Below are 26,309 nucleotides of genomic sequence, written 5' to 3'. Positions count from 1 at the left end.
TCTTGAGGCTACCCGAGACCCATTGTGGAAACGGCAAGGCTTTCTGTTCTACTTGGAAGCTGAACAAGGCCAGCAACGCTTCAACTCTTCGTGTTGGATACATATTGTCGATTCTCTTTGTTGGCCTCGGACTGGGCTCATCAATGGCTATGTTCGCGAGATCACATCCCAAGACAAACTGCCAGGTTCCGATTTTCCACCCGAATACGTGCCTTTTGGATGTTGAACGCTTTGCCATCCTTTCTCGTAATCATGGCGATGTTTAATATCACGACTTTGTCGGGCCTAGGTATTGGAGACTTCATTCCCAGTCAGCAGCCGGAGGACCTCGCCATTATCATCACTAGTGCATGGCCCACTGCAAGGCTCCGGTCTATACTGCTGGTTTACTATCTCATCGGTTGCAATGGAAGCAAGCTCCGTTGTTTCGTAGTGACCAAATTCATTTCGTTCTCTTCTTATAGGTCTTGTTCAGTTTCGCTGTGCCACGCCTTTGTCGTGTTTCGACGTTGTTCACTGTTCCCCTATTGTCCTTGCACAGTTTTTGACTTCTACCTAGACAAGAACATCATTAACAAAGGGTAGTAGATGCTACTTAATGTTGTAAAATTTTCTAGCATAAAGCAAGAGTCAATCTCCTTACTCTGAATCCTTAACTCACTACGATTTCCGACATCACAATCTCATTCACCATGTCCATCTCAACTGACCAGCGACTGCGCGTGCGCTTCGGTTGGCACACTGTGGCAGTGTTTGCATGGAACACTGCAAATTCATGGATGGTGGTAGGAGCTACCATGGCAGTGCCACTGCTTTGTGGTGGCAACTATGGCCTCTTCTGTGCAGTGTTTGCTGCTGTAGCAATCATGACTATTATTCACATGGGCTACATGGAGCTGGCTTCGGCCTACCCTTCAGCAGGTGGTCAGTTCAGGATCGTGTACAAGGTCTTCCCACGCTCATGTCGGTTCGCTTCGTTCTTGACTGGATGGTTCACGATTTACTATTTCGCGGCAGCCATTGCATCGTGCGGTTGGTTCATGGCGAAAATGGTTCTCCAGCTGGTTAGTCTTTGGCACCCCCATTACGCCCCAAGCGTGTGGCATGCCATGTTGATTCACCTTTTGCTGTGTGCAATTGCCTTGATCTCTAGTACGCGTTTCCTTACTTCCATCAAGTTTCTAGATGTTTTCACCTTTGGCCTATCGGTATGTGGCTTCCTCACTTCCTTGATTCTTGCCGCCGTCGGGCAAACCAGCTGGTGGAAATCTGGCGGCTTCCGGAATACCAGCGGATGGCCTGATGGATGGGCAATGATCATTGCCATTACTTCCAGTCTAGCAGCTTTCTCTGGTCTCGATGCTCCAGCTCATCTAGCAAGAGAAATCCGAGATCCTTGGTTCATGGTCCCCAATGCCATCGGTTGTGCTGGATCATTGTCTGCAATGGCGGCCGTAGGATGGGCCATTGTTCTGGGCCTTGGTATCACGGACATTGATTCCGTTGCGCAGGCCGAATTGCCTATCCTGGAAGTTTATAAGCAGACTTCCGAGGCCGTGCCAAATCCCAAGGCTCTGGTAACCTTCTGGGCGGTCCTGTATATTGTAGTCTTCTACAATATGCTCCTGAACCTCTTCATTTCTTCAGGCCGCGTCATTTGGTCCTTTGCCAAATGTCGCGGCCTTGAGACCTCGCATCTCACGAGCCTCGACTGGGGTAGTCCTCTCAGGGCCTCCGCCCTCGTGTTCGGCCTACAGATCCCAGCTATCTTCCTATTTTCTATCCCAGATTTCACTCATGCCTCTTTGGCTAACCTTTCAGTCTTCTTTCTGAACATCACGCTCGCCCTTCCACAAGCAGCGCTATTCTTTCGTGGGCGTGGGCGTCTAACCAGTAAGCGGTCGGGTTTCAGAAGTTATGGGTACGCCATCAATGCCGCTTCTACTTTGCTTGTGGCCTTCTTTTCTGTCACATTGCTTTTCCCCACCTCTGTGCCGGTTACAAGACGTAACATGAACTATCTAGTTGTGATTGTAGCCGTCCTTGTTCTGTTGGTTCCTCTTCGCTGGTCGTACTTCGGCTACAACAAAATTTTTAGGCCTCAGAATAAGGAGCAGGAAGAGGGACAGGAATTGGAAAAGACCCACGTCCAGCAAGAGACCCATGTCCAGCAAGACACTCAGGAGGCGCAATCCGAAATGGTTTGAAGTTGAAACAGAAAGGTTGACATCTGGCAGATTATCTTCATTTTTGTATTATTTTAATTAAGTTTATTCATTCTAACCGAAACTACCCTGTGAAATTGATTATTCATGGGCCTCTTTGACAGCCCCGGTCCACGAGGAAGGGTGTACCATAATGAGCACTTTGGGGTCGCTTGTTCATCCACACCTCCTGTTGTGCCAATCGGCGTTTAAGGGGATTGGGGTCTCGTAAACTGCCAAACAAACACCAGAAACAGGCTGCAGTTGCCTCTCTTTTGGGAACTGCAATGAACAGGGGAGCCTTTTTTATTGTCACAAACGCCCACATTAAGACCAAAGGTTCGAAGCAGCCTCCTTCAGCGGTACTTGCCTTGGCTCGTGGGTAGTAAATGTTTCTACACTTACCTCCAGGATCCTCGCTCTTAATGACTGCATCAAGCATGAACTTGAGAAGTTCCAGAGAGGTGCATTAATCTCCAGCTATTGTTTGGCCATTAGAGGCCCTCGTCTAGTCATATTCTCTGCTTCTGACTCGACGGGTTCTTTTTCTCTCTGATTGTCTAGATACTTTGGCCTAAACACTGTTGAAACCGGCTGGTTAGTGTTGGAGGCTAGCTACATTGGCCAGTGCTACCTTGCCATAAAGTAACGGCGATAGTTCGGACATTCCTTCTCACGGAGTCATTCATGGCCAATCTAGGACGAGTTGAAAGATAGTCAATGGCTGTGTGAACTGATTCCTTTACCCCGTTAACTCCATCCTCAGCCCAGCCTATTCAGCCAGACCACTCACACGAGTTATATGAGGCGCTCCCTTAGCCCAGACGAGGCCTGTGCCGCTCATGTTCACGCGAACAGTCCTTTGAAGCTACTACTTTCTCGGGCTAGATGAAATATATCGGTGCGTACTACCAGGCTTAGGCCAACACGGCAAGATGACCAGTCATGTTGTGCCATCAAGGTCCGGTCTCAAGGTATCTATGGGGCTACCTTACCATAGTGAAGCAGCAACAAGCTTCCCATTCACTACGGCATCTACGAGGTCTTCTCTTATGTGTTCGTATTCGCAAAACATACATCAAGACGATGCCGAATACTGGGAGATTCATGGCCAGGTGCCTGACGCTTTGCACCTATGCTTACTCTGGCCAAGGCTGCACCTCCAATGTCCATCCCTTATTCCAATTTTAGTTAGACAAGAAACCCCCAGCATTGATGATTGGGCTCAAGTTCCGACCCCGGAAACTATCGGCTGCATGATGCCCCGGTTGGGGAGATCAGAATCATCTCGCTAGTCGTTCATAATTCTGGGCACCACAGCACATGTACCGCGCAAAGCCGGACCATGCAAGCTCACCGATGCAATTCTTCAAGTTGGGAAAACGGCCTGATTGGCATGTCAAACTGTTGATGCATTCGGTGAGATAGGCGAAAGACATACTGGAGTTCAGCCTTCTTTGACACACACACACCAGCCCTCTCTGTTGAATAACGCCGATCAGCAAACAGGACAAGATTTATTACTTATGAATCCAAAGAAACTTTTGACCAAGTAAAGGCATAGCTTCTCACACTCAGAACCCGAGTGTGCCCCGTACCCCTGAAGCTGAATCCGGGGTTAGCTCGGTGAGTCGAGATTGCTATGCCGAGAACGTGGGGTAGCGCGGAGAGGCTTGCGGCCGTCCAGGTAAACACACCGAATCAAATCTTGAAGGTCTTGCGTCTGTACGGTGAGCATCGGCAGAGCTGTTGTGTTCCCCGGGCCTTTCAGAGCAACTTTCATCTGATAACATGTCCCCAACAAAACCCGAGCTTAGCCGACCCAGCCACGTAATGGCGACCTTATCCCTGCCCGGTGAGACTAGGGTCACCTAGGTGAGTCAATCTGGCCCTCCCTAAACCGACGCAAGACGACTTCGAGGTTAGCGTCGCCGCCCTCTCTGCCAACCAAGACAGGACGCGACCCCACAAGGTCAGCTTCCATTGGCAACGAATTTCGTGATTGTCGTTCTGAAGCAAGCCCTCCACGCGGTTTGTTGGGGAACATGGCGCTTGATATCACGCCGCCGGCGGGATCTGGCGGCGTCTTAGTCCGCTGTCACGCCCAAGGGGGCTGACACGGTCGAAACAGGGGAGGGAGAATCCGCCCGCTTGATAGTTTCCAGAGAAACTCGCAGTCAGAAGCCATGGCTATCACTGGAAATATTTAAGAGTCATAGTGCAAGACGTCTTGCTTCTCTCCTGCAACTCTGTAGTCGTCGTCCGTGATCATCAACTTCAAAATGGCCGAAGTTCTGAGCGTCAGGGAGCAGCAGCGCTGCACCTGGGAATATTTCGCTGTTGACCTCGCAGCTGCGGCTTTCGCATCTGCCCTGGTCACTCCCTGGGTGACTGCAATCGACAAGTGAGTGCTTCAACGCGTCTCTCGATCAATAAACGATGGAGATGCTGTGTCTTGCTACTACAAGCTTTCTGTCTCATCATTTCGAGGTTGTCTAACCTTGGTGTGAGCAGGATCGTCTTCAACAAGGCCACCACCGGTGCTTCTGTCATGTCCTCGGTCCGCAAGTGGACTTCCAAGCCCAAGGCAACCTTTGCCTCGCTCTTAATTCCCTTCCTCGTCTACTTCGGAACCTACGCTACCGCCAACCTCTTCGACTCGTTCAATGCTATCCAGCACGACCTCGATCCGTCCATCGTCTGCTCCACGCCCGCCAAGTTTGCCGCCACCACGACCGTCAGCTCTAGTCTGTGCATCTTCAAGGATGCATACTTTTCTAGAATGGCCAGTGGTTCTCCTGTGCCTCTGCTGAGTTATGCCCTCTTCTCTCTCCGGGATGCCGTGACCATATACGCCTCGTTCAACCTGCCGAACATGCTCGCTCCCAAGCTCGCCGAGTTTCCGTTCTCCTCCATCACACCGTTTGCCGAAATCTTCAAGTCGGATGAGTCTAGGTTGAAGATGGCACAACTGTTCATGCCGGCGGCGTCTCAGATCGTCAGTACCCCGATTCATCTTTTGGGCTTGGACCTTTGTGCTCGTCGATCCTGGATGCCGATTCGAGAACGCCTGAGCGTCATCAGACAGTACACTAGCTTCGCTGCGCCTCTTCGAATGATGCGTGTCTTGCCATCGTTTGGAATTGGCAGCGTAGCCAACACTGGGTTCAGGAAGTCCATGATGACTCGGGTGATGTGACCTGTTTGGATCGTTTGAGTCCTTGACTAAAAAGAGTTTCAACACGAATACTCCATGACAGCCTCAACGCGGAGATAGACTAAAATAGATGACATTGAAAAAGCACAAGACCAATAGAGAATAGAATGAGCAACTGATTACCACAAGAACTGCAGCGAACTCTCCAAGGCTTCCTAGTGAATTTGCGGAACAGAGATATCATGTGTATGCCGTGGCAGCTCTTATCAAGACATGAGTCCACACTTCGATCTCAGTAGCGACCATCTCGGGGTCTCCACAGCGTATCGAGGATGTCATTGCCTGAACCAGCGAGCAGTGGATATCGTGATAATGAAAGTGGACAGTTGCCACGTGCTGCCCCATACCCTGCGGAAGACAAGGGCTGTCGAATTCCAGCCAGGCTCTCTTCGGATACGTATTCGATCTTGATGATTATGAAATTAAGAAGTTCTAGTCTCCAGGCTCTTCATCTTTCCAATCATAAAACCGCCGTTGGTCCATTGCATCCAGATGCGTGATGAGAGAGCAGAGAAACCGCGCATACCGAGGTACATTCGGCAGCCTCGGCTTCTTATCCTGAACGTGAACAATGCGAATTAAGCCCCAGTCGGCACTAACAATTATTTAATGCAGTTATGAGTCAACTGCTAGGTGCAGCCGCACATGTGTTGGTGGATTTGAAACTGGCGTCCTGATGGTGCAGCTTGGAGGTACAGGGTGAGTGGTGAGACAAGGGAGCACGTAACCTTGACTCAAAGTCAGAACTCGACAACACGAAGTCTCCTTGTCCAACGCTTTTTTCCAATGAAGAACTGCGAGTGTAAAATTGTTGGAAATCTCGTCTCTGTCTCGCAGTTATGTGGGAATATGCATGACGATGTTACTCCCAATGAGCTGGCAATCATACACCTGACAATGTTCTGCTCTGCATCCGCTGTCACCAGATGCCATGGTTGTACACGCATTGGCGGCTCCAACAACGAGCATCTGTATCGAACAGGCGTTGGACCCCGTTGTCTGCATAGGCATTGCATTGCAGGGCTTGTAGCCTGCCTCCCAAACCCTGACCGGGGTGGTGGTCACTGCACGCGGGTCGGTCTGCTTGACAATCCGGGGTATGTCTGTCAATAGCTTGCCTTTGATTGGCTTGCACAACCTGTCAACTACATAGTAAGTTGCCTAACTTGTCCAACCTGGTTCGATAGAAGCTGGGGTTCAACGGTCAAGCCGTGATAACTACCGAGGCCGTTGCAGCACCAAAGTAGCGTTTCATTTTCGACCAAATGGGTAAGATTTTCGCACCCGACTCAACTGCCATTCTCCTTGAGCCGTACATCCGGATCATTGTTTCTAAGCTAAGCAAGTACGTGGCAAAGCTCTGCTCTCACTGAATAACCTGGATGAGGTGTATCCCGAGTGGCGTCTGGAGAGCAGCGAATCGTACGACTCAGAGTGCGGCAAAAAACCACGGCAATGCCCACCACTACGAGCTCCTGCTTAACTTGGAGAAACAAAGACCCGTCGGTACTGAGCATCGGGTAAGAGTATTTCCCCCGCCTGGCAGTTCGGTTCGGTTCAGCGACCCCAGCTTCTCGTGCCAATCACGTCTCGCCGTTTGCCATTTCTGGGGAGGCTACTGGGCCGCCGTTACCTAGCCGACTCCAACTGCCGCCAATGGTTACGGCCCCGCTGAAGCCGGCTACCATCACGGCAAAGTATTCCCATCCCTAAGCCAATTAGAATATTGATCAACACCTTTACGCTAAGCCTGATCCTAACTTCTCCATAACTCGCTCTCTTATCGTTCCCTATCCATTGGCTAAGCTCTTCCAAGTGGGGTCAGCTGACATGGATGGCGGGAGCACGTACTCCACGGCTTCCCCCAGTTCCCGGGAGCTTCCAGATGACGATATATACAACGGCATGGCCCTCTCGACTTTGGACTCTTGCAACTCATCCAACGGTCACAGATCAAAGAAGATACTAGACTACACTTCACAATGACTCCCGCTCCCAACGGTACAAACGGCACTGCCACCAATGGCACAAACGGCCACACCAACGGCGCCAACGGTGCCTCTGCCTCCTCCTCCAAGTTCGACCCCAACTTCACACAACATGTCATCGACCTCATGAGCCCCGAGACCTTGCCCAGACACCGTGAGATTCTCACCTCCCTGATCAAGCACATGCACGACTTTTGCAGAGAGGTCGAGCTCAAGCAGGAGGAGTGGATCCTCGGTGTCAACTACATCAACTCTCTCGGTCAGGCTTACAGGAAGAACCGCAACGAGACGTGGCGAGTGTGCGATATCCTGGGCATTGAATCGTGAGTAAACACTCTCTCCGCTATATGACCACAGCCACTAACAGTCTCAGCCTCGTTGATGAGATCAACCACAAGGTCGAGACTGCGGATGGTCGCGCTCCCACATCATCCGCTATCCTTGGCCCGTTCTGGTCCCCTGAGACTCCCTTCCGTGACCTCGGTGCCAGTGTAGTCCAGGACATGCCCAAGGATGGTCAGCTCACCTTCTTCCATGGTGTCATCCGTGATGTCGACACTGGCAAGGGCATTCCCAACGCCGTCTTCGACATGTGGCAAGCCAGCACCAACGGCAAGTACGACGCCCACGACCCCGAGAACCAGACTCGCCACAACCTCCGTGGCAAGTTCCGCACCGATCAGGATGGCAAGTTCTGGTTCTACTGCCTCAAGCCCACCGAGTACGCCATCGACACCTCTGGTCCCTCCGCCGAGCTGCTCAAGATTATGGGACGTCACCCTTACCGCCCTGCTCACATCCACATGATGGTCACACACGACGACTACATCGGTGTCACCGCTCAGCTGTACCCCAGCGACGACCCTTATCTCGAGACCGACACTGCCTGCGCTGTCAAGGATGATCTGCTCCTCAACTTCAAGCCCGTCGAGAACGAGCCCAACGGTGCTGTCCTCGACGTTGAGTACAACATCCGCCTGATCTCCAAGAAGTACAAGCCCGACTCCACTATGTTGATGCAGAATGCGGATCAAGACAAGTTTTAAAAAATGAAAATCACGACCGATGGGATGACTGGAAGAGGTGTTGGATTACGATATAGCTGCATGCATGTATATAGCGTTGCGAACGAGGGCACATACCAGCGTTGAAGCAAGGAGACCTTTACGAACAGTGTAGCAATGAATTTAGCGGTTTATGATCAAACTCTGCAGTACCTTATCTGGCGAGTTAGGCCCGGCTAGCGATGTCGTCTAATGCGCCAGGGGGAACTATTCCCAGTGACATATATGTGTAGTTTCCCATACTTCTAGTTTGGATATTAGTTTCGAACATGGGGGAACGATTGGGAGTCCTGTATCAATGCAGAGCTCGCATAGTGCCCGCGAATTGGGTGTTAGGATCGAGCTTGTGAATATCAATGTTTTCCACCCCTATCGGGCTCAGCCGTCAAAGAAATGATGCTTTGAGATCGGGGCAGTTTCGACATTTTGGACACACCGTTTTGATTTTGACATGTGTGCCCGAATAGTTTGAGCGAAAAGTCAGCCAGTCAACCCAGCCAAAACGTATAACACATACTCCCGAAAGCCACAATGTGACCTGAGTGGTATTATAACTCTCACCCGACGACCACAATCAGAGAGAAGCCGGTCTTCATGCCTTGCTTATGTGTTCTATTCAGATGCGACCCCGACTAACCACTGTTAGACCATAGTCTGGGACTGTTCTTGGTAGAATTCATATTGGTCAGAACTCCGCTCAGGTCTCCCTAAACTTGGCCATTATACCACGACAAAAGGTCCATTTGTAGAGTCCATGCGAACAAATCAGGACAAAGAGGACAAGGAAGCTATGGCCCATAGACTAGACCCAAAGATTTGATGCACAAATGTGTGTGAGAAGTGGTTGTTCGGTTGTGTTGTAAGAGTCCTGGAAAACATTGGAACATATCCGAGGACTACAATTGTTAATTGCACAAAAATTAATGTTATGGAGGGAAGAAGACGTCAAATTTATTGTTAGGAGAGATAGGTTTAAATCTTCATCTGTGTCTCAGCGAGTCAATTCAATAGTACAGCATCATGTCTTCTCCCCTATCAAGCTTAAAATGTAACTCTGTGCTACCTTCAACTTGGAGTTGGAGTTTTAACCGTTTCCTTCAGTCCCCTGGATTGGCAAAAGTTTTGTTGGTCAAAAGAATTCCTGGTCACAATTCATGGTCACTAATGATAACAAGACAATGCCATCAAGGCAATAGTTCTTCGATGAAAATCATCACATCCTCATTACCATCTCGCCACGCTATCTATCATCACTACATATACATGCCTTTATTCCTCCACGTGTTTAATGCCGTTGTGGGTAAGAACGGGCTCATCACGGTCCAGGTCGTACATCTTATCCTCATCCTGGTCGTAGTGACGGAAGATGGCGTAGAAGATGATTCCAGTGACGAACGAAGAGCAACCGACACCAGTGTACATCCAGAGGTACTTGGGGTTGACGGCGACGGAAACCAGAGCCTCGGAGATAGCAGCACCGAAAGCGTTGGTGAAGAGGTACAGAGACTGCACAAATGACTTCATGGTAGGGGGAGCCTTGGTGTAAGCATACTCGAGACCGGTAACAGAGATGAAAATCTCGGAGATACCAATGAAGATGTAGGCAGGAGTCTGGATGGCGATGTGGACATTGTTGGGCAGCTCAGTCTCGCCGTCCTTTCCAGCAGGACACTCTCCGGGGTACTCATAGCAGGGTCCAGCGCTGTAGATGAGATGCTGGACGATGGCAGCGTAGGCGAGGCACAGAGCGGCGAACCAGAAGCCAATGGTAATTCGCATAATAGGCTTGAGCTCGATGCCAGCCTTTCGAAGGATGGGGTAAACGATCTTGTCGAGGACGGGAGTGAAAACCAAGATGGAGATGGGGTCAAAGTTCTGCATAAAGTCGTTGGGCATGCCGTGGCCCTGCATCTGGCCGGCCTGGGTGACAAAGTTGGTAGAGAACTGGCCGTAGCAAACCCAGAAGATGGGGTCTTGACAAGGTTAGATGGAACAAATCGAAACATGGCCAGGAAACTTACAGAAGACAAAGACCTTGCAGGCTCGGAGGGCACGCTTGAGCTCGTCGATAAAGTGATCGTTCCAGGGGACAACCTTGGTCTTTCCGTGCTCAGCGCGCCAGGAAGGCTTGGCAGCATCCATGTTGCGCTCCTTGATCATCATGCCAAGGGCCTTGAAGGCGTCGGTGATGACGGATCCCTGGGGAGGACGGTTGACATAGGTCTTGCGGCGCCAGACGAGGACGGCAATTCCGACGTTGAACATGCAGAAACACATTAGGTAGGCAGTCCAGAATCCCTTGTACTTCTCCATGAAGGGGGTAGCCATCAGAGACAGGGCACCGACGTTGATGCACCAATAGAAGATCATGTAGATGCGCTGGTAGGTGATGGCGGGATCAATGACGACACGCTCTCCATTCTTTTCCGTCTTGATGGCCATTCTGCGTCGTTGATATTGGTCGGCAATCAGAGGAGCAATGTTGGACTTGATACCACCGGTTCCGAGACCGATGACGATAATGGCGACGATGTATCCAGCCTTTCCAGCGCCGTGCTCCATTGCTGCAGGGAGCGAGGTTGTCCATAGGATGACGAGACCGACCCAGTAGAAGCCGCAGAACAATAGGATAGTCTTGTACTTGCCGAGATACTGATCGGCGATGATGGCACCAAGAATGGGGGTAACTATAGAAATTAGAAATGATGAGTTGTAGGCACTCCTTAATACTCACCATAGCAGAACCACTGGAAGAACAGGTTGAGACCGGTAGCCGCCTGGTCGGTCATTCCAAGACCCTTGGGTCCATCTGCACCAGTCTTGCTGTGGCTGATGTAGTTCTGGAACAGACCCTGAGCACCATAGTAGGTGAATCGCTCAGTGAGCTCCACCACGGCAATGAGGAAAGCCGATGCAGGGAGGTTCTCGCCTACACGTCGAAGAGTAGCCTTCTCATGGTCGTTGGGTTCCTCGCCATCAGGGGTAGTGCCGTACTCCGGGTCAGACTCAGGAGCAGTCTCGGGCTCAATCTTCTTCTCAATATCATGCGGGGCAATGTAGCCGCCAGCAAGATCCTTTTCGCCATTGGGCTTAGGCACTCGCTCACCGAACTCTTCGTGGAGTCTAGTTAGACGACGTCAGCAGGGGGCTTCTCCAGAAGTTGCATACGAGCTTGACACATACTGGGCGGCCATGTCCTCGTGATTCGTTGCCATATTGCGATTGGGGGACACTGTGCATTAACGGGGAAGCGTGAGATGGAGGAGGAAAGACGGGGAAAGGGGAAATCATAGGGTAATAAAAACAGCGGAAAGTCTGGAGATATTTGACGTCTGGACCGAAGCCGTCCATGCCATCGCCACACGGAGGTCACCCTTTGCCCAAGACGGGAAGACCATCCGAACGAGCGAGGGAGCCATCACGACAGGAACCTTTGTTAGCAGGAGGGGAGGAACCTTTGTAAACGGGCCGTATATGGCTGGAGAAGGGCCACTTTTCGACGGCGATGGCTTCAGGTCTTGGCCAATCGCTTGGCGTGCGGCTCCAAAGGATTCCGCAAATTTTCCAGAACATCACCACACCCGCAATGCCGAGGACCCGAGCCTCGTACGAGACATGGTGCGGCTCTATGACTGGAGGGAGCCGGCCTCGCTCCCCACAAAAGTCCGAGGAGACAGGGGAATAGCACGGAGGTGACGGGGCTGGAGATACGCGATAGCCGCGTCTCGGACACGCCGCGGTCGGTCTCTTTTTTTCCTTCATCGGAGCGACATTCTGCTGTTTGAGTGAGTCAAGCTTGAATGAATCATACAAAGGCGATATCGCCTTGTTCTCGATTTGCGTGATCTTTGTCAGTTCAGATGCTGCACCTCGTGATGTCATGAGATCACCAAACTCTTCCCCATATGTGGCTACAGCTTCCGAAAGCGTTCTAGATTCGATTTCCCCCTTGATTGTTTCAACGTGCAACCACCCACCGGCGCTAGGGAAATGGCGCTTCCACGGGTCGTAACGTAGCACCTGGGATCGCCAGCACAACATCCTATTTCCGAGCGTCAAGCTACCCACAACTTGGTCAAAAGGGGACTTCCGCGTGCTCCGAGCATGACGGGTATCTGACGCTTGGTTAATTGTAAGCATCTTAACTGGGAAGGTCCTTGATTGCCCACTCTCGAATTACCTCAGTGAGATAGAGTAGATTAGCAATAGCCAATTCGAGAGGCTCTCTGGCCAAACAAAACTTTAACGTTTGTCATTCAATGTCTTCAACTATCCAACTTTTCGACCCGCAAAGGAAACTGCCAATTTGGCCACCACGAGTCGTATGTGGCGATACGAGACATCAGCCAAAGACGCAATTTCTGTAAGCTGATCTTATCTGTGGCCACTTTCTAACGCCACGGAATGACATTTCGGAACATGTCGCTGGCGTGCTCGGGAATTGCCTTGGAGGGTTCAGCCACTTGCCGACGGTCATTGCCGTTACGGGAGGTTTATGAAGCATCACATAATTTTTTCATGCATGATAAGGAGACAGTTTTTGATAAGAGCATACATGACTCTTGCTACCTATGTTGTATCTAGATGGCCTGGTCATATTCACATTCAAACAAAGTTTTACTTTCTTCCAGGGGCGCTTGCGACAGACGCGTCTACACTTGAGCCTCCTTGGCATCTACCCGCCCCTTGTCAGAGCCGCAAGCCACCAGAAGCTGTTCAAGGACCTGAACATCGCCTCGGTATCTCATGCGACCAGTCAAACCGGGCTAATGCACGCCTGGCGCTCCTCGGTATCCGGGGTACCGGGTGCAAGCCCCCGGATGCACTTCATCGTCGCCTCCTTTGATCTCTGGGGTTACGAGTCCACATGCCAGAGAGAGCACCAAACGGTTCTTGCATCAAGCCAATGAGCGCCCTCAACCATCATGGAGCCCGAACGTGGTGTCTCTGGGGTCCCCGGGTGGCGTGTGAATTGCTTCTGGTTTTGGCTGGGGCTCGGCAACGCGGCACGGAGAACCTTGTAGAGTAAGCTCAGGCTCTTGCTGGATTTGGAAGCTGGTATTGAAATGAAGATTCCCATGCAGCTTTCCTATCTGTGATCGGCAAAAGTTATGCGAGTTTGTGAGACCGAAGGTAAGCGCTCTTCAGCCGAGGGACTTCTGGATGCTTGGTAAGGGGGTTGCTTCAAGGTGCAGAGCAGGGCTATTGATCGGCGGCTTCCCAGGGGAGATGTTGGAGAGGGTGTTCCTTCTTTTGGGATGTTCAAGTCTATTATTTGTCAAACATTGGTCATATAGGGAAGTTAAATGTGGTTGCCAGCGCGAAAGATTCCCACCTTGCTGAGACAACATGACTGTCTTCGATGTGGCCACATGGTATTTGACAATGACATACGGGTCAAATGCACATGTCAAATGACACGTCCTTTTGTGTTTCCACTTCTCTGTCAGCTTGCTGGTTGTTCTTTTTGAATGTCAGGATCGGGTGATGTTGTTGTCGCCCACGCTCCCCACGCTCGCAATGCGTCTCATGACCTCAACATGCGACAACTGTTGAGAGGGTTGCAAGTCAGCGTATGTCCACAACTACAGGTTTTTACTTTCTTTCTCATGATTGAAAATTGACGTTGACAAAATGGTAGTGTCGTTGTTGCATCGGTTTCTCGCCCCAGGATAACATTCACATCCTCTTGGACTTCCGCCGCCCAACTGGTTGAACCGTCATTTCTACCGCAACACCCAACTCAACTTTACTCAACACTTGAACAAGTCACTTAGAATGTGACTTCGATTCTTTAGATAATGATTCGGCCTGTTACCTGGTGGAAGCCTTGTAACTTAAAACAAGTCAGCGCCAACACGGTTACTGGTGACATTGTGGAAATCGCCTCAATCTCGTCGATATTTTCATCCCAAGGCACCCTTACACTCGAATTTCTTCACCATAAACAGCTATGGACCTTATCACGCCTCCTGCCAAGATGCACCCTCGGTTGTTAGTCGATATCCCCATTATCGGAAGGATTTACCCCGCATCTTGATCGTCTTCGGCTAGACCAATCATCAAGCCAAGAGCTCGATAACGGTATCAACGGTATCTCGATCATGCGGCGTCCAAGATACCGGCCTCTTTCTCGGATGCACATCCTCATCCGAGACGCCATAAGCTGATAATTTGCCGTCTTAACCATGGCTGGCTCTACCAAAGCAAAACTGCGTACCAAGACAGGATGCCTCACATGTAAGTCTTGCTTGAGCCTCTCTTGCGTGGCGACTCTGACTCGCATTGACCAGGTCGACAGCGTCGTAAGAAATGCGACGAAAAATCACCTGTCTGCGGCAACTGCGCCTCTGTCGCGCGCGAATGTCAATGGCCGTCATCAAAAGATATGATCGACCGCCGTCACATATCCCACGACAGGTCGCGGTACAGGGAATCTCGATCCAAGTCTCCGTGCCAACAATCACCAAAGCCGCTTGACCTTGAGCTGGCACGAGCCGAGTCTCCTGAAAGTCCCTGTAGTCCAGCTCTTTCCGACGTCTCTGTCTGCCTTCACTCCGAAGTAGCCATCTCTCACAGCGTCATCTCCCGAGACCTGGAGACCTGTCTGTCTCATCACTTTGCCAACAAATACTACTCCCTTCTCTTACTACCCAGCTCTCATCCGGGGTTCCACGATGGATGGCTTGCCGAGATAAAGGAGCTCATGGTAAATCATAAGAGCCTTTACTACTCCGTCTTGGCATTGGCCGCGTCGCATATTTACCTGATAGATGGCTCCTGGTGCATGCACGACCTCACGTTGAGGTACTACTCTAATGCGCTGGCCGAGCTTGCGCAACTGGTGGCCAACGTGTCAGAGTTTGAGAATCATAACGGGCTGCTAATGTCCGTCATGCTGCTATACATCCATGGAGTAAGTTGGTCTAGTTCATCAAATTAGCTGAAGCTCAAGATTAACTAACCCATCACAGTCGATGAGCTGGGACACTGATATCGATGTCCCGCAACACATCAGTGCAGCATCGCGTATCATCACACTGCGCCTTTTGAACCGCCCCGTAGGAATCGGCCGGTTATTCGATCGACTGGCAGTCGAGAGCGTCATGTACCACACCTTCTCCATCACGACTGGCCTCTGGTCTGAAACGGAGAGAGTGAGCTATGATTTTGACCCTGACTTTTGGGATCGAGCCGAGAAGTTACTGGACCGATCCTTGTTCTTCCCAGGCGCACCCAGGGGTTTGAACAGCCCGGTACTCGGTGTCCCAGTATCATTATTCCGTATCGCCCTATTTCTTCGACGATATTTCTCAAACGGTTGTCCTCGGTCAGCTGAGTTTGAGCGACTGCAGGGTGAAGTCGCGTCATGGGAGGCATTGCTACTTGACGACAAGGAACTTCGCTCTGGGTCTGTTGGTGAGACAGAGAGCTTAACCTCACGGGAGCGGTATTTTAGAGATGTGAGCTACTTGTTCGCCCTCTCGGCCTCTTTGCTACTAGAACAGGCGTCCCAGCATGGGACAACAACTCCTCCGTTGATGGTACCCAGCAACTGCTGGCAGATTCAGCTGGCCAGGAAAATCTTGCGGCAACACGTGGGTGACGACGGATGGGCAAAGTGTTTCATAGGAAACTGGCCTATATATACGCTCGGACTCTTCATGGAATCCAAGGCAGATCGAACAATAGTTCGAGCAGAGCTTAAACGGCGATGGGAGTTGACGAGGTTTGTTCAAGCGGCCCGGTTTGGTCGTGACTTGGAGGAAGCATGGACATGATCTACTCAGAACGGAGCAGCAACTACTCAAAGTAACGATTAATTTTGAACGTTATTGACGCAACCTGGCGTTGAGATGTTGCCATCATACGCGTTTTTGGGGGTTTCTGGTGGCAATCGTAGGCGCGTGGTAGACCGCGTCGTGATGGTTGTGTTGTTGCCGACCTACCTACCCTACAACAAGAAAAGAAAAATGCCAGCTTTGACTTGCAATGCCCCAACATGGCTTTGGGACTGACTGACTTCAAGATACCTGTCAACGTTTACAGGAATGATTAGCACTGACAGCTGCAATCGCAGGGGGCCTCTTTTGCACCATGTGCAAAACTGACCAAAGTCGAATGACGAAGGTGCCAGCAGCTTCAGCTGCAAGCAACAGCGTATTCTCAAGGACATTGAGCATCATTAAACACCACTTTGCTTGTTGCTCGATACACCACGCACAAATGACATCTGGTCTTATCTTGTCACTGAAAGGTTAAGACGCGATACGAATTAGCGGTATTGTTTTTGGCATGCCGAATTAATGGTTTAGATTAATATGTATAGTGTGTATGAGTCGCTGGCTTCTCAGTAAAATCACGATTTTTGCCAATCAAGTACGCCTCGCCATTCCCATGATGCATTCTTTGTTCATCAAACATCCCCGTAGCCCCCTTACATAAACAACATGGCAGCGGCCATGGCGGCAACGAGACCGACCATGCTGGTCGCAGCCTTGGATCCAGCGGAATCATCATCGCTAGAGCTGGAGTCAGAGCCCGACCCCGAGTCGGAGCCGGAGCCGGAGCCGCTGGAGCCCTTTCCACTGGACCCCGAGCCCGTGCCCGAGCCCGAACCAGAGCCAGAGCCAGAGCCGCCGGATCCGCTGCCGCCGGAGCTGGAGCCCAGGCCATTCTCATTGGCAACCTGGACATTGTTGACAGTCAGGGGCGCAGGTGTCTTGCCACACTTCTGGGTGACGTCGATCTTGGGCTGGGGGTCTGAGGACTGGAGGCCGGTACTGCTGACGTCCTGCCACTTGCCGTCGGTGGTCTCGAGAGGCTCGTCGTAGACGGTCTGACCGTTCAGCTTCATCTGGAGGTTACAGTCGGTCTTGCGGCCGCGTCGTCGGAGCTTCGCGCTGTTCGAGCCAGAGGGTTCTCCGACAAAGATCGAGGCGACAATATGGATCTTCTCGCCCTCGTCGAAGTCATCGTCGGTGTCGACCGAAACGCTGAAGGTGGCTTCGCCATCAACGGGGGCGCTCAGCTTGCTGCACATGCTAGGTTAGTCTACTGTAGTGTCCTTGATCGTTTGTACAACTTACACAGCAGGCTTGCCCTCGACCTCGACGATCTCGGCATTTTCGCTGACGGTCGCATTCTTCAGATCGGCCTTGACAACGGCAGAGGTGGCGGTAGGTACTGAGCTCTCGGTCTTTGTAGCGCCAGTCTTTTCTTCTTCGGTGGCAGTGCCAGTTGGTTCGCCGGTAGCAGTAGTGGAATCGTCATCGCCGGCGGTAGCGGAGGCTATTGACGGTATTGTTAGCAACTGATGCGATCAAGCGATGCATCATGTCTTCATACCTTCTTCAGCTGTCCCTGTCGCCTCGGGAGCTTCTGTGGGCTCGCTGTCGTCGTTGGTCGCAGTGACTCCTGCTGAAGGCTCCTCCTCGGCAGCTGTAGGTTCCTCGGGTGATGCAGTAGCAGCAGGCTCCGATTCCTGGGGGGCAGCGGCAGATTCCGCGGGCTCTTCGGTGTCGGCGGTGGGCTCGGGGGAGCTGTTGTCTTGTGTGGGTTCAGCGACGGGAGCAGCTGCTGACGGCTCCTCGGCGGCGGGCTCTGAAGGGTTCTGGGGGGCAACGGCGCTTGGCTGCTCCTCAACAGGCTCAACGGCTGTCTGCGCCAGGCCGTGTCCGACCAGCAGGCCCAGGAGAAGGCTTTGAGCAAAGCGCATATCGGGTAGCGGTGATTAAGTGGTGATTAGAGTAGAAGCGAATATGACGTTGTAAAGCTGTAAATGGTAAATAGAATCAAATAGACTGGAACTTAGAACACGCAAAAAAGCTGGACCCTTGAACAGCTTGGCCATGGTTTGTTTATATAGGCACCGAGCAAGCTCCCTCCCTGTTTCTCGGGGACCACTAAAGGCCGGGGCTGAGGGGACCCGGTGGGCACCTTCAGGTGGTGGCACTGCTCGTGGCTGGGCAGTTCTCGGCCTGGCGCTTGGGGGAATAGTTCCAGGCAGAGGTCAGCCACTGGACCTTAGCGCCGGCTTTTCAAGGCCCGGGGCAGTGCTTCTTTGCTGGAGCCAATGGCCTCCTGTGACATAAATAGCTCCCGAGGCCCGTTGACCCGGACAAGTCCGTTTGACGTGTGAGACAGGGGCGTTCCCTTCCAACGGATCACTCGTTACTCGTTACAGGAGAGACTGGTGAGGTAGGTAGTTCTAGTTATGCCAGACACTGACCTGACATTTCATGTAAATGAGCGACCAGCTAAGCTTAATCCCCTTCCGGAACAGTGACAGAACCCTCCCTGCCAGGGCTGAAGATGGCTTCACTAGTTTCGACGCCACAGCAGGCCACTTGATGAGCAGCTGAAATGCTAACCAGCGCCATGGAAACCTCCCTTCCAATCGACTTTTGGCCATTCTCGTCCCTGTGGTCATGCACATTTCCACAAACCGGCTTGACCGCCCCACCCCCTGCAAGACACATTGGCCGTTGCTCTGGCTGGGCACACGAGCCATCTCGTATTTTCCAGGCATATTCACGCAGGTCGACTCGCCGCTGTTGCTCCACGTAAATCTCGTCAAATCGAGCCCCATCATGCAATTCTCGTCAAGGGAGAGGCGAGTACGATAAAATACCACTATTGCCGGCCTCATATTCCCGTGTCAAATCACCACTTTTCTGCTGTTTACCAACAAAACACCCGCCATTCTCGCATCAGGTTCTACGTATACAAGCTGAGATACCCACTAATCTTGCCTCTTGTCAATCTTGGGCAAACACAACCATGAAGCCAACATGATACCTGTTATAACCATGACCGTGGGTTGCAGCACTTGCACGCTGGCTAACTGAGCCAACACACCGACTGAGAAAGGCAGAAGTGCCGCGCCACATCCTCCCATTGCAGTAGCAAACCCAATAACCCGAACCTTGAGGTGTTCGGGGAGGAGTTTGCTGGCCACGATGACCACTCCCGGATAGAGAGGCCCCAGGAAGAAGCCTTGGAGAGCGACGACGATGGCGGAAACAAGGAAGCGAGGGACGAGCACAAACACCAGCCCCAAGCCAAGAGCAGTCGTAATGCACACCTGCCACAAGCCATCCTGTCAGCACCAGGCAACCAAGTCAAGCAAACAAACTCACCGTCAGCGCAATCTTGACGCCTAGCCGCGGAGTCGCAAAACCCAGCACTATTCGCCCAAGGGCTAGTCCAAGCCAAAACCATGTGGCTGTCAGACCGCTCTCAAACGCCTCGCCTCCTCGCGCCGTTGCCATAAACAGCACGATCCAGCCACCCAAGGCATTCTCGATGCCCACGTAGCAAAACATCAAGAAGGCGCAAAGCCACGATACTCGAGCAGCTGGCATCCGGAAAAGGGCGGCGGTCAGCGTGTTCTCGCGCTCTGCTTCGGTCTCGTTAGGTGTACTCCGGTGACCAAGGTCAGTGGCATTCCAGAATGACCATGTGAGGCTGGCGAGCTCTATGATGGACATGCCGAGCTGGGCCGTTAGCTTGGGCAATGACCACGGCAACATCACCTACCATGACGTAGAAGAAGGAGTACCAAGGTATTTGCGCCTTGGTAATCATTATTGTCGCAATGAGAGGACTCAACATGGCTCCGAAAGCATAAAATGCACCTGTAAAACTGAGTATCCTCGTAGAATTGGCCAGAGTGCTAATCCAGCCGTTGAGCGCCGAGTCGAACAGACCATGGCCAAAGCCCGCGACGATAAATGCCAAAACCGTCACCATGTATGGCGGATGAAACACTATAGTGAGATGGGAGGCGATATGACAACCGGCACACAACATGGGGATGCCACGCAGACCTAGCTTCTGGTGAAAGTAGTCGTTGAGGGTTGCTGAGGCGATGTAGCCCGCGAATCGGGAGAGGAAGACAATGGACAAGACAACATAGTCGACGCCATAGTCTTCTTCAATCTAGTAGTATTGTTAGCGAGGCGATATAGATGGCTGTGCGGGTAGGGGCAAATACATAAGGGATGAGTGCCTATTGGTTGTGTCCTTTATTAGCGAGTGCCTTGATCAGACAATATTCGATGACCTTACTCCGTATACAACATCATTCGCTCCCATAACCAAGAAGCCCCAAGAGCACGCTGCGACTCGGAAGACGTTGATTTTGGGATCGTTCCATTTCTGCGTTACTTCGACGACATTCTGCGATTGGCCAGAGTCAAAGATGCCGTTCTGGGCCAACGTTCGACGTGAACTCCCAAAGCTGGGACGATCCTCTGCGTGAACATCATGTCTCAGAGGCGGATAACGCGCCTGGGACTCGATGGGAGCCAGCTCAGTCGTTGCGCACGAGCGTGTCGTCATGATCACCAGTATCACGAGGTTATTGTGTTGTTCTCGCTGGACTTGAGTTGAGAATTCGTGGAGAAGGCAGGTCTCCACAAGACGAGACCACGTGGGGTTCAAAGATGGGTTTAATGACTAATGGATGAAGAAATAATCTCACCTGATCCCACCGTTATGAATCCTGGTCTCTTGGGTGACTGGATACGGGTCTTGGCATCGTTTGAGGCAGATGTGGAGCGTCATTACAATTTCCTAATTAGGTATTTGTAGGAGAAAGAAGTATCAAGTATGAAGAGAGGAGAATATGATCATGTGTGGGAACTGTCCAGTTTATTGTGCAGCCTCAAAGACAACGACTGCAATGGAGAATATCGGTGTTGCTCAGTTGCCGAAAAGGAAAGGACGGACGAAGTAAATCAGTTGTGGTATATTTACTGGACATGCTCTCTAGCACCAATACACGACTACCGAGTGAGTAACAGCGAGAGAGGAAGCGGGAGTTTGTTGGGGATACGAGATCTCGGACAAGAAAGTAAGTCTCAATCAAAATAACCTGCGTCTCCATGTGCCCCTAGACCACGAAAATATGGTCTAGTTGTCCGTCCTCCCAGCATGACTTTAGTTTCCCTCCTTGCCAGGGGCCACCCTCAACCCAAGGTCATGGTCGGACACAATTTGAAGTGGGCATCGGGGTCTATTCGCCCTCTCCTCAAGCATCTTCCTATTCTTCTCCTTGTTAGCCTCTCCGAACCTCCGTTGCTCATCCGTCAGCGGCAGTGGTGGTGGCAGCAGGCTCTTATCGGGGTGGAACCACTGCTCTTGCGGAACGCCTCGGCCGTCGACACCGCAAAACTTGGTCTCGTTTTCCGGGTTGAAAGGCATGCGGTCGAGAAGAGCCTTGATCTGGCGTGGCGAGAAGGGGACAGCGTCAACGACCTCCCGGTCGGCCGTGAGGGAGCGGAATATGCCATCTGTGCCCAGGGACACGACGCCGTGGAGAGTGAGGTCATGTTTGATGTTCTTGAGCAGCTCGCTCAGCTCGAGCTGGTCTTTGGCGGTGTCGAATGGATAGAGACTCTTGTCGAAAGTGCCTGTTTTCTTGACGGCCTGGTCGGAAGCGCATCCCTTCTCGACAGGCTGCTCAGTAGGCTGGGTTTCGGACTGCATGATGGTATAACTTGACGGTAGACTCAATAATTTGACTTGGTATGATAAATCAGATGAATTTTGGCGAGCCCAACAGAGGCGCGGCAGCTTAGAGTGTTATATGGGGATCTACAACAAACATCGTTGATGCTGAATCAGCTAGCAAACAGGGGTGCAATCGAATTAAATCCCAGCTATGGATGGTGATCGTTTCAAGCCAAGGTGTATTAGCGAGCGTCTCCCCCGCCCTCCTTCGAGGTTGATCATCCTTCAACCCCCTAGGCAGCAACGTTGTTGGTTGTTGGACAAGGTGACCGACAGGGCCTTGCGCCTTGTGGCGAACCAGGCGAACTGCTTGGGGGCTAAGAACAGGAAGATGACTCCTCCAATGCTGTAAATGGCAAGGAGGTGAAGAAAATGATTGCGCCTTGAGCAACGGTGAGTCATTTCTTGTTAGGAACAGGCAAAAGTGTCGGCACTGCCGCGTTTTGTGGCCCTGACTCTTATTTTCACCATTCTGTTCAAAGTCGTGCTTTTCCTGTTGTAGATAATTATCTCTCTATATATGAAGGTAATTGACTGAACAGTCAATGTTGGGATATCCGAGGCCACAGAAGTTTGGCTTTCATTACCTTGCCTTCTCTATCGTAGGGTCTCCCTTATCAGCGCCTTCAGTGCTCGCTTTGCTGATCAGCATGTTTGACCTTCACCATCATTCCATCAACTGGCTTGATTGTTACTTGTAGCATCTAAAAAGAGTTAGCTGCTTAAACCGTCTCGAAGTGCCTGCAAAGCTTGACTCACAGGATATAGCTCTGACTTGACCTTGTACTGATCCTTGTCATTTAGAATAGGCTGCCCATTGTCATCCAAGTCGAGTTCGCCTAGACCAACTTTGACAAAGTCAAACTGACGCGCAACAATGGCGATGATGACACGGGCCTCAATATTCGCAAGCTCTTGGCCGATGCAGTTGCGTGGGCCTCGTTCAAACGGTCTCCAAGCACTGGGTGTAAACCCCCATGCGCTAGTGTCGCCAAGCCATCGTTCCGGGACGAAATCGTCGGCTGAGGGGCCGTAGATGGTTGGGTCACGGTGGATAATGTGCTGGCAGTTGTATATGATGGTACCGTCCAAGCAGAGTTCCTCTCCTGCCGATGTACGGACTGTGAATCCAGACCCAGGTTCTGCATAGCGACCAGTTCCTGCCGGAGGATGTATCCGAAGAACTTCCTTAATAACTGCTGACACATATGTCATGCGGCGAACAAGATCCTCTCCGTTGGCATATAACTTGGATCTCACAACAGACGGTTCCGGATCAGGACCGAACAGTTCGTCCAGTTCAGCACGAACCGCTTTTCGAACTCGGGGGCTCCGAGAGAGCTCGTAAAAAGTCCAGGAGAGGAGGATGCTAGCTGTATCATGACCGGCGAAGAAGAAGCTCTTCATTTGATCCGAAGTATGGCTGAGAAGTTCAGGAGTGAGCTCATTGATGTCCTGGAAACTCAACGAAAGGATGCTGCGCGACTTGTCTCCTCCGCCAATTGATTGATGCTCGTCAAACTTGCGACGCACAATATCTCGTAGCATCCCATCGACTTGTCCTGCCAGTCGGCGACGCTTGGCTCCTAAGCTGGGGGCTAGCCACCAGGGCAGATTATGTCTGCTCGAGTAAGTACTTAACAGTTCCATGAATAGGCGGATGACCTGACTCTGACCAGATGGATCAACGCTCTGGGCTCCAAGGTCCTCGTCCATGGCGACAGCGCTGATAACATCAATCGTCAGATTGACTATCAAGGATAACAGGGAAAACCGTTCGCCTGAACGGGCGTGATCTTCAAGGCGGTTAATGAACGGCTCAGTTTTGTCCAATATACAGGGGAGGAGAGTCATCAATTGGTTCGGCGCAAAGCCAGGCACGAATCGCTTTCGAAGTTTCCTCCAGTCCTCGCCCTAGAAGGTGTCATAATGGGAGTGCATTATTTATCATGGACGAATCTTACCTCTGCACTGATGAGAGATGATGGACCAAGTAGATGTATAATATCCTTCATGGTAGGCGTCTTTGGCGTACTCCAGGGGAATAGGGTCGAAGACTTGGCAACTTGTTCAGCAATATCATGGCTCGTGATGAGAGCCACGGGCTTTGAGACGGGCCGCATGTCAACGAAGATCAACGGCGGCCTTCCAAGTTTCTCGTACATCTCGGCAAAGATGAGATCTGCCAGGAATTAGTGTCGGATGCTGTTGAGAAAGGGGGTGCTGTTGTACCTGGATGCCTATCCCTTTGTGCATGTTTGGAGATCTCATCGTACACGAGCATATGCCCCCATATCAAGGAGGGTGGTAGTTGCGAAAGATGCGCGTACTGCTTGAACCGTTTGAAGCGTAGCTTGGTGATGAGGTACGTGATAAGTAGCGACACGGCCGCAAATATGGAGGGCTTGAGGACCATGGTGGCTTGGACATTGATGTGTCAGTCGGTCAAGATGGAGGAGAAGAGAAAAGTTCAGTCTACACATGTAAGCTCGGTCAAGAAGATAAAGCAAACATGGAGCCATGTCGCGAAGCTGACCCCATCTGGACTGTCAGCGCTACGCTAGAGGGATCGCGGCGCAGTGCAGTGACGAGCGAGCCAATACGGGCGCTACGAATTAGCGAGGCCTGATTAATTAGCGGCCCTACCCCCTGTGGTGCCGTCGCTAAAATATTTCCACTTTCGCTGCTCGAGACTCTTAACGCTGATGATTAGAATGGGTGAACAGTTTCGTTGCGATAGTCAATTAACTGAAAGATCGCCGGTACCGTAGGCTGGCTCTGATGCCTTCTTTAATGTCACTTTAGAGAGAATTAAAGCGCAAAGCACACACAACGAATGTGAATTGAGCACGTTCGCCTGCTAGTCAACGAAAGTGCTCCTGTAGAAGGGTGTCCGCATGCCCGTCCGAAATAGCTGCCTATCTCCAAATAAACATACCGAGATGAACGAGAGAATCGATTACAGAGGATGGAAATGAAGGTAGGAATATAAATGTATGATGATGCTCTGCTGAGAGGGAGATCCCAGGGCCAAGTCCTCAAGCACTCCCTTCGTTCCCCCCATGCCTGGCCCTGCCAAGACCTTCCCACACCCAAGGTCACTGTTCCGAATCCTGAACTTGTGCAATGGGAAGGGAAATCATTGACGTTGTGATTATGTTTCTTGCAAAAATAAGAGACTCTTTTACAATTGAAAACTCCTAAGAGCACATTCTTCTCGCTAAGTAACATGAGTCCTCGACGAGACTGAGCCCAAGAGGCCATGAGGTCCACGTTGTGTGTCTCCCCAACAGTATCCTCTGATAGCGACCTCTGTTTTCTGAACTTATGCCACGTGTTTTATTAGCATACAGTCGTTCCGAAATTGTATGATCCGTTACAAGTTGGTCCGATCAGCACAAGTGTCGCCTCATCCATTAGCCGTGATGGATTTTCTGGCTCACTATGAAAACCCGTTTGACGATGACAACACAGGTGAGGCGGTCAGCAACATGACACGGTATCAGACATGGCATGCTGTGCCCCTCTACTGTGCCACACTATCTCTGGAGGACCCATGAGCTGTTCATCATCGGCTGAGTGACCTGAGCAACGCTATTTTGTTACATGGAAGTACCGATACCACAGAACCCCAGGAGGGGACTGTGCGGAATTGAGACCATCTGTTAGCCGAAGGGGGGGGTTCTTCACGATCAAATTCGTCCACCTGATTCAAGATCGCCTGAATCTCGCCCCAATCTCTCTTCATGCGTATGCAGGGACGGGCCGTATCGTCGCCCACCAAGCTGAACCGAACCACGTCATTTATGATAGAGCTTTGTATTCAGCCGCTGATGACGCTGTCTCTTCTTGAGCGGTGGGGATCGTGTACAGTATGCATAGTAAGGATAGGTGCGAATGCATGATGAATACCGATCCCTTCGTGGTATCCTACAGTCTGTAGCATAGGACGAGGTTAGACACTGAAGCTTAACAAGATGAGCGCGATATCTCCTTTAACAAGTCCGTACTACATTTATAATGAAGCTTATTAGACACTCGTTTTCTTAACTAATCCCATCACTCGGAATGCCCAAGCCGAAGTTGCGCGAATTTGGAATTGGTTATGCCTAAAGTCACCTGGTTTCTGTGTCTCAGTGTTGCAGGGCGAGGAAAGGTTTCACCCGCTCGGTCCATCGAATCAGTGGCGAAGACATGAAGTCAGAGACAACTTCCCCTCTTTTGAGGCCTTTCACTTGTCCAGCAGCTGGAGTTTCCCGTCAGACATCTCCACTCTCCCCTCAGCTTCGCCATCTGGCCTCCACCTCTTGTCTCACAT

The 26,309-nt window shown here is 51.4% G+C and overlaps 9 protein-coding genes across 9 annotated transcripts; 4 read left to right on the top strand and 5 right to left on the bottom strand.

The window, feature by feature from the left end:
* Nucleotides 1-692: 692 nt before the first annotated feature.
* Nucleotides 693-2,207, top strand: LRP88_11349 (amino acid/polyamine transporter I; the record flags this gene model as incomplete). Its single annotated transcript, XM_083247778.1, has 1 exon — nucleotides 693-2,207. The coding sequence occupies one exon, from the start codon at nucleotides 693-695 to the stop codon at nucleotides 2,205-2,207; it is 1,515 nt and encodes a 504-aa protein (XP_083096926.1).
* A 2,279-nt stretch (nucleotides 2,208-4,486) lies between these two features.
* LRP88_11348 (uncharacterized protein) lies at nucleotides 4,487-5,403 on the top strand (the record flags this gene model as incomplete). Its single annotated transcript, XM_083247777.1, has 2 exons — nucleotides 4,487-4,608; nucleotides 4,719-5,403. 2 exons carry the CDS (start codon nucleotides 4,487-4,489, stop codon nucleotides 5,401-5,403), a joined length of 807 nt encoding a protein of 268 aa, XP_083096925.1.
* A 2,000-nt stretch (nucleotides 5,404-7,403) lies between these two features.
* Nucleotides 7,404-8,455, top strand: LRP88_11347 (Intradiol ring-cleavage dioxygenase; the record flags this gene model as incomplete). Its single annotated transcript, XM_083247776.1, has 2 exons — nucleotides 7,404-7,732; nucleotides 7,783-8,455. The coding sequence occupies 2 exons, from the start codon at nucleotides 7,404-7,406 to the stop codon at nucleotides 8,453-8,455; spliced, it is 1,002 nt and encodes a 333-aa protein (XP_083096924.1).
* A 1,287-nt stretch (nucleotides 8,456-9,742) lies between these two features.
* LRP88_11346 (POT family-domain-containing protein) lies at nucleotides 9,743-11,688 on the bottom strand (the record flags this gene model as incomplete). The annotated part of the gene is made up of 4 exons (XM_083247775.1): nucleotides 9,743-10,446; nucleotides 10,495-11,160; nucleotides 11,208-11,596; nucleotides 11,657-11,688. 4 exons carry the CDS (start codon nucleotides 11,686-11,688, stop codon nucleotides 9,743-9,745), a joined length of 1,791 nt encoding a protein of 596 aa, XP_083096923.1.
* Nucleotides 11,689-14,661: 2,973 nt separating this feature from the next.
* Nucleotides 14,662-16,254, top strand: LRP88_11345 (Zn(II)2Cys6 transcription factor; the record flags this gene model as incomplete). The annotated part of the gene is made up of 3 exons (XM_083247774.1): nucleotides 14,662-14,713; nucleotides 14,767-15,389; nucleotides 15,448-16,254. The coding sequence occupies 3 exons, from the start codon at nucleotides 14,662-14,664 to the stop codon at nucleotides 16,252-16,254; spliced, it is 1,482 nt and encodes a 493-aa protein (XP_083096922.1).
* A 656-nt stretch (nucleotides 16,255-16,910) lies between these two features.
* Nucleotides 16,911-18,191, bottom strand: LRP88_11344 (uncharacterized protein; the record flags this gene model as incomplete). The annotated part of the gene is made up of 3 exons (XM_083247773.1): nucleotides 16,911-17,508; nucleotides 17,563-17,764; nucleotides 17,822-18,191. The coding sequence occupies 3 exons, from the start codon at nucleotides 18,189-18,191 to the stop codon at nucleotides 16,911-16,913; spliced, it is 1,170 nt and encodes a 389-aa protein (XP_083096921.1).
* Nucleotides 18,192-19,217: 1,026 nt separating this feature from the next.
* LRP88_11343 (MFS transporter) lies at nucleotides 19,218-20,818 on the bottom strand (the record flags this gene model as incomplete). Its single annotated transcript, XM_083247772.1, has 4 exons — nucleotides 19,218-19,559; nucleotides 19,615-19,950; nucleotides 20,015-20,416; nucleotides 20,546-20,818. The coding sequence occupies 4 exons, from the start codon at nucleotides 20,816-20,818 to the stop codon at nucleotides 19,218-19,220; spliced, it is 1,353 nt and encodes a 450-aa protein (XP_083096920.1).
* Nucleotides 20,819-21,418: 600 nt separating this feature from the next.
* Nucleotides 21,419-21,967, bottom strand: LRP88_11342 (uncharacterized protein; the record flags this gene model as incomplete). The annotated part of the gene is made up of 1 exon (XM_083247771.1): nucleotides 21,419-21,967. One exon carries the CDS (start codon nucleotides 21,965-21,967, stop codon nucleotides 21,419-21,421), a length of 549 nt encoding a protein of 182 aa, XP_083096919.1.
* Nucleotides 21,968-22,617: 650 nt separating this feature from the next.
* LRP88_11341 (cytochrome P450) lies at nucleotides 22,618-24,407 on the bottom strand (the record flags this gene model as incomplete). The annotated part of the gene is made up of 4 exons (XM_083247770.1): nucleotides 22,618-22,695; nucleotides 22,751-23,905; nucleotides 23,956-24,173; nucleotides 24,224-24,407. 4 exons carry the CDS (start codon nucleotides 24,405-24,407, stop codon nucleotides 22,618-22,620), a joined length of 1,635 nt encoding a protein of 544 aa, XP_083096918.1.
* Nucleotides 24,408-26,309: the final 1,902 nt, after the last annotated feature.

The sequence above is a fragment of the Fusarium phalaenopsidis genome (assembly GCF_050370095.1).
Source record: "Fusarium phalaenopsidis strain FUZ10S chromosome Unknown contig_32306, whole genome shotgun sequence".
Classification (NCBI taxonomy): Eukaryota; Fungi; Ascomycota; class Sordariomycetes; order Hypocreales; family Nectriaceae; genus Fusarium; species Fusarium phalaenopsidis.
Note: the sequence above shows the minus strand (reverse complement) of the source record. Positions and strands in the feature narration are given on the sequence as shown.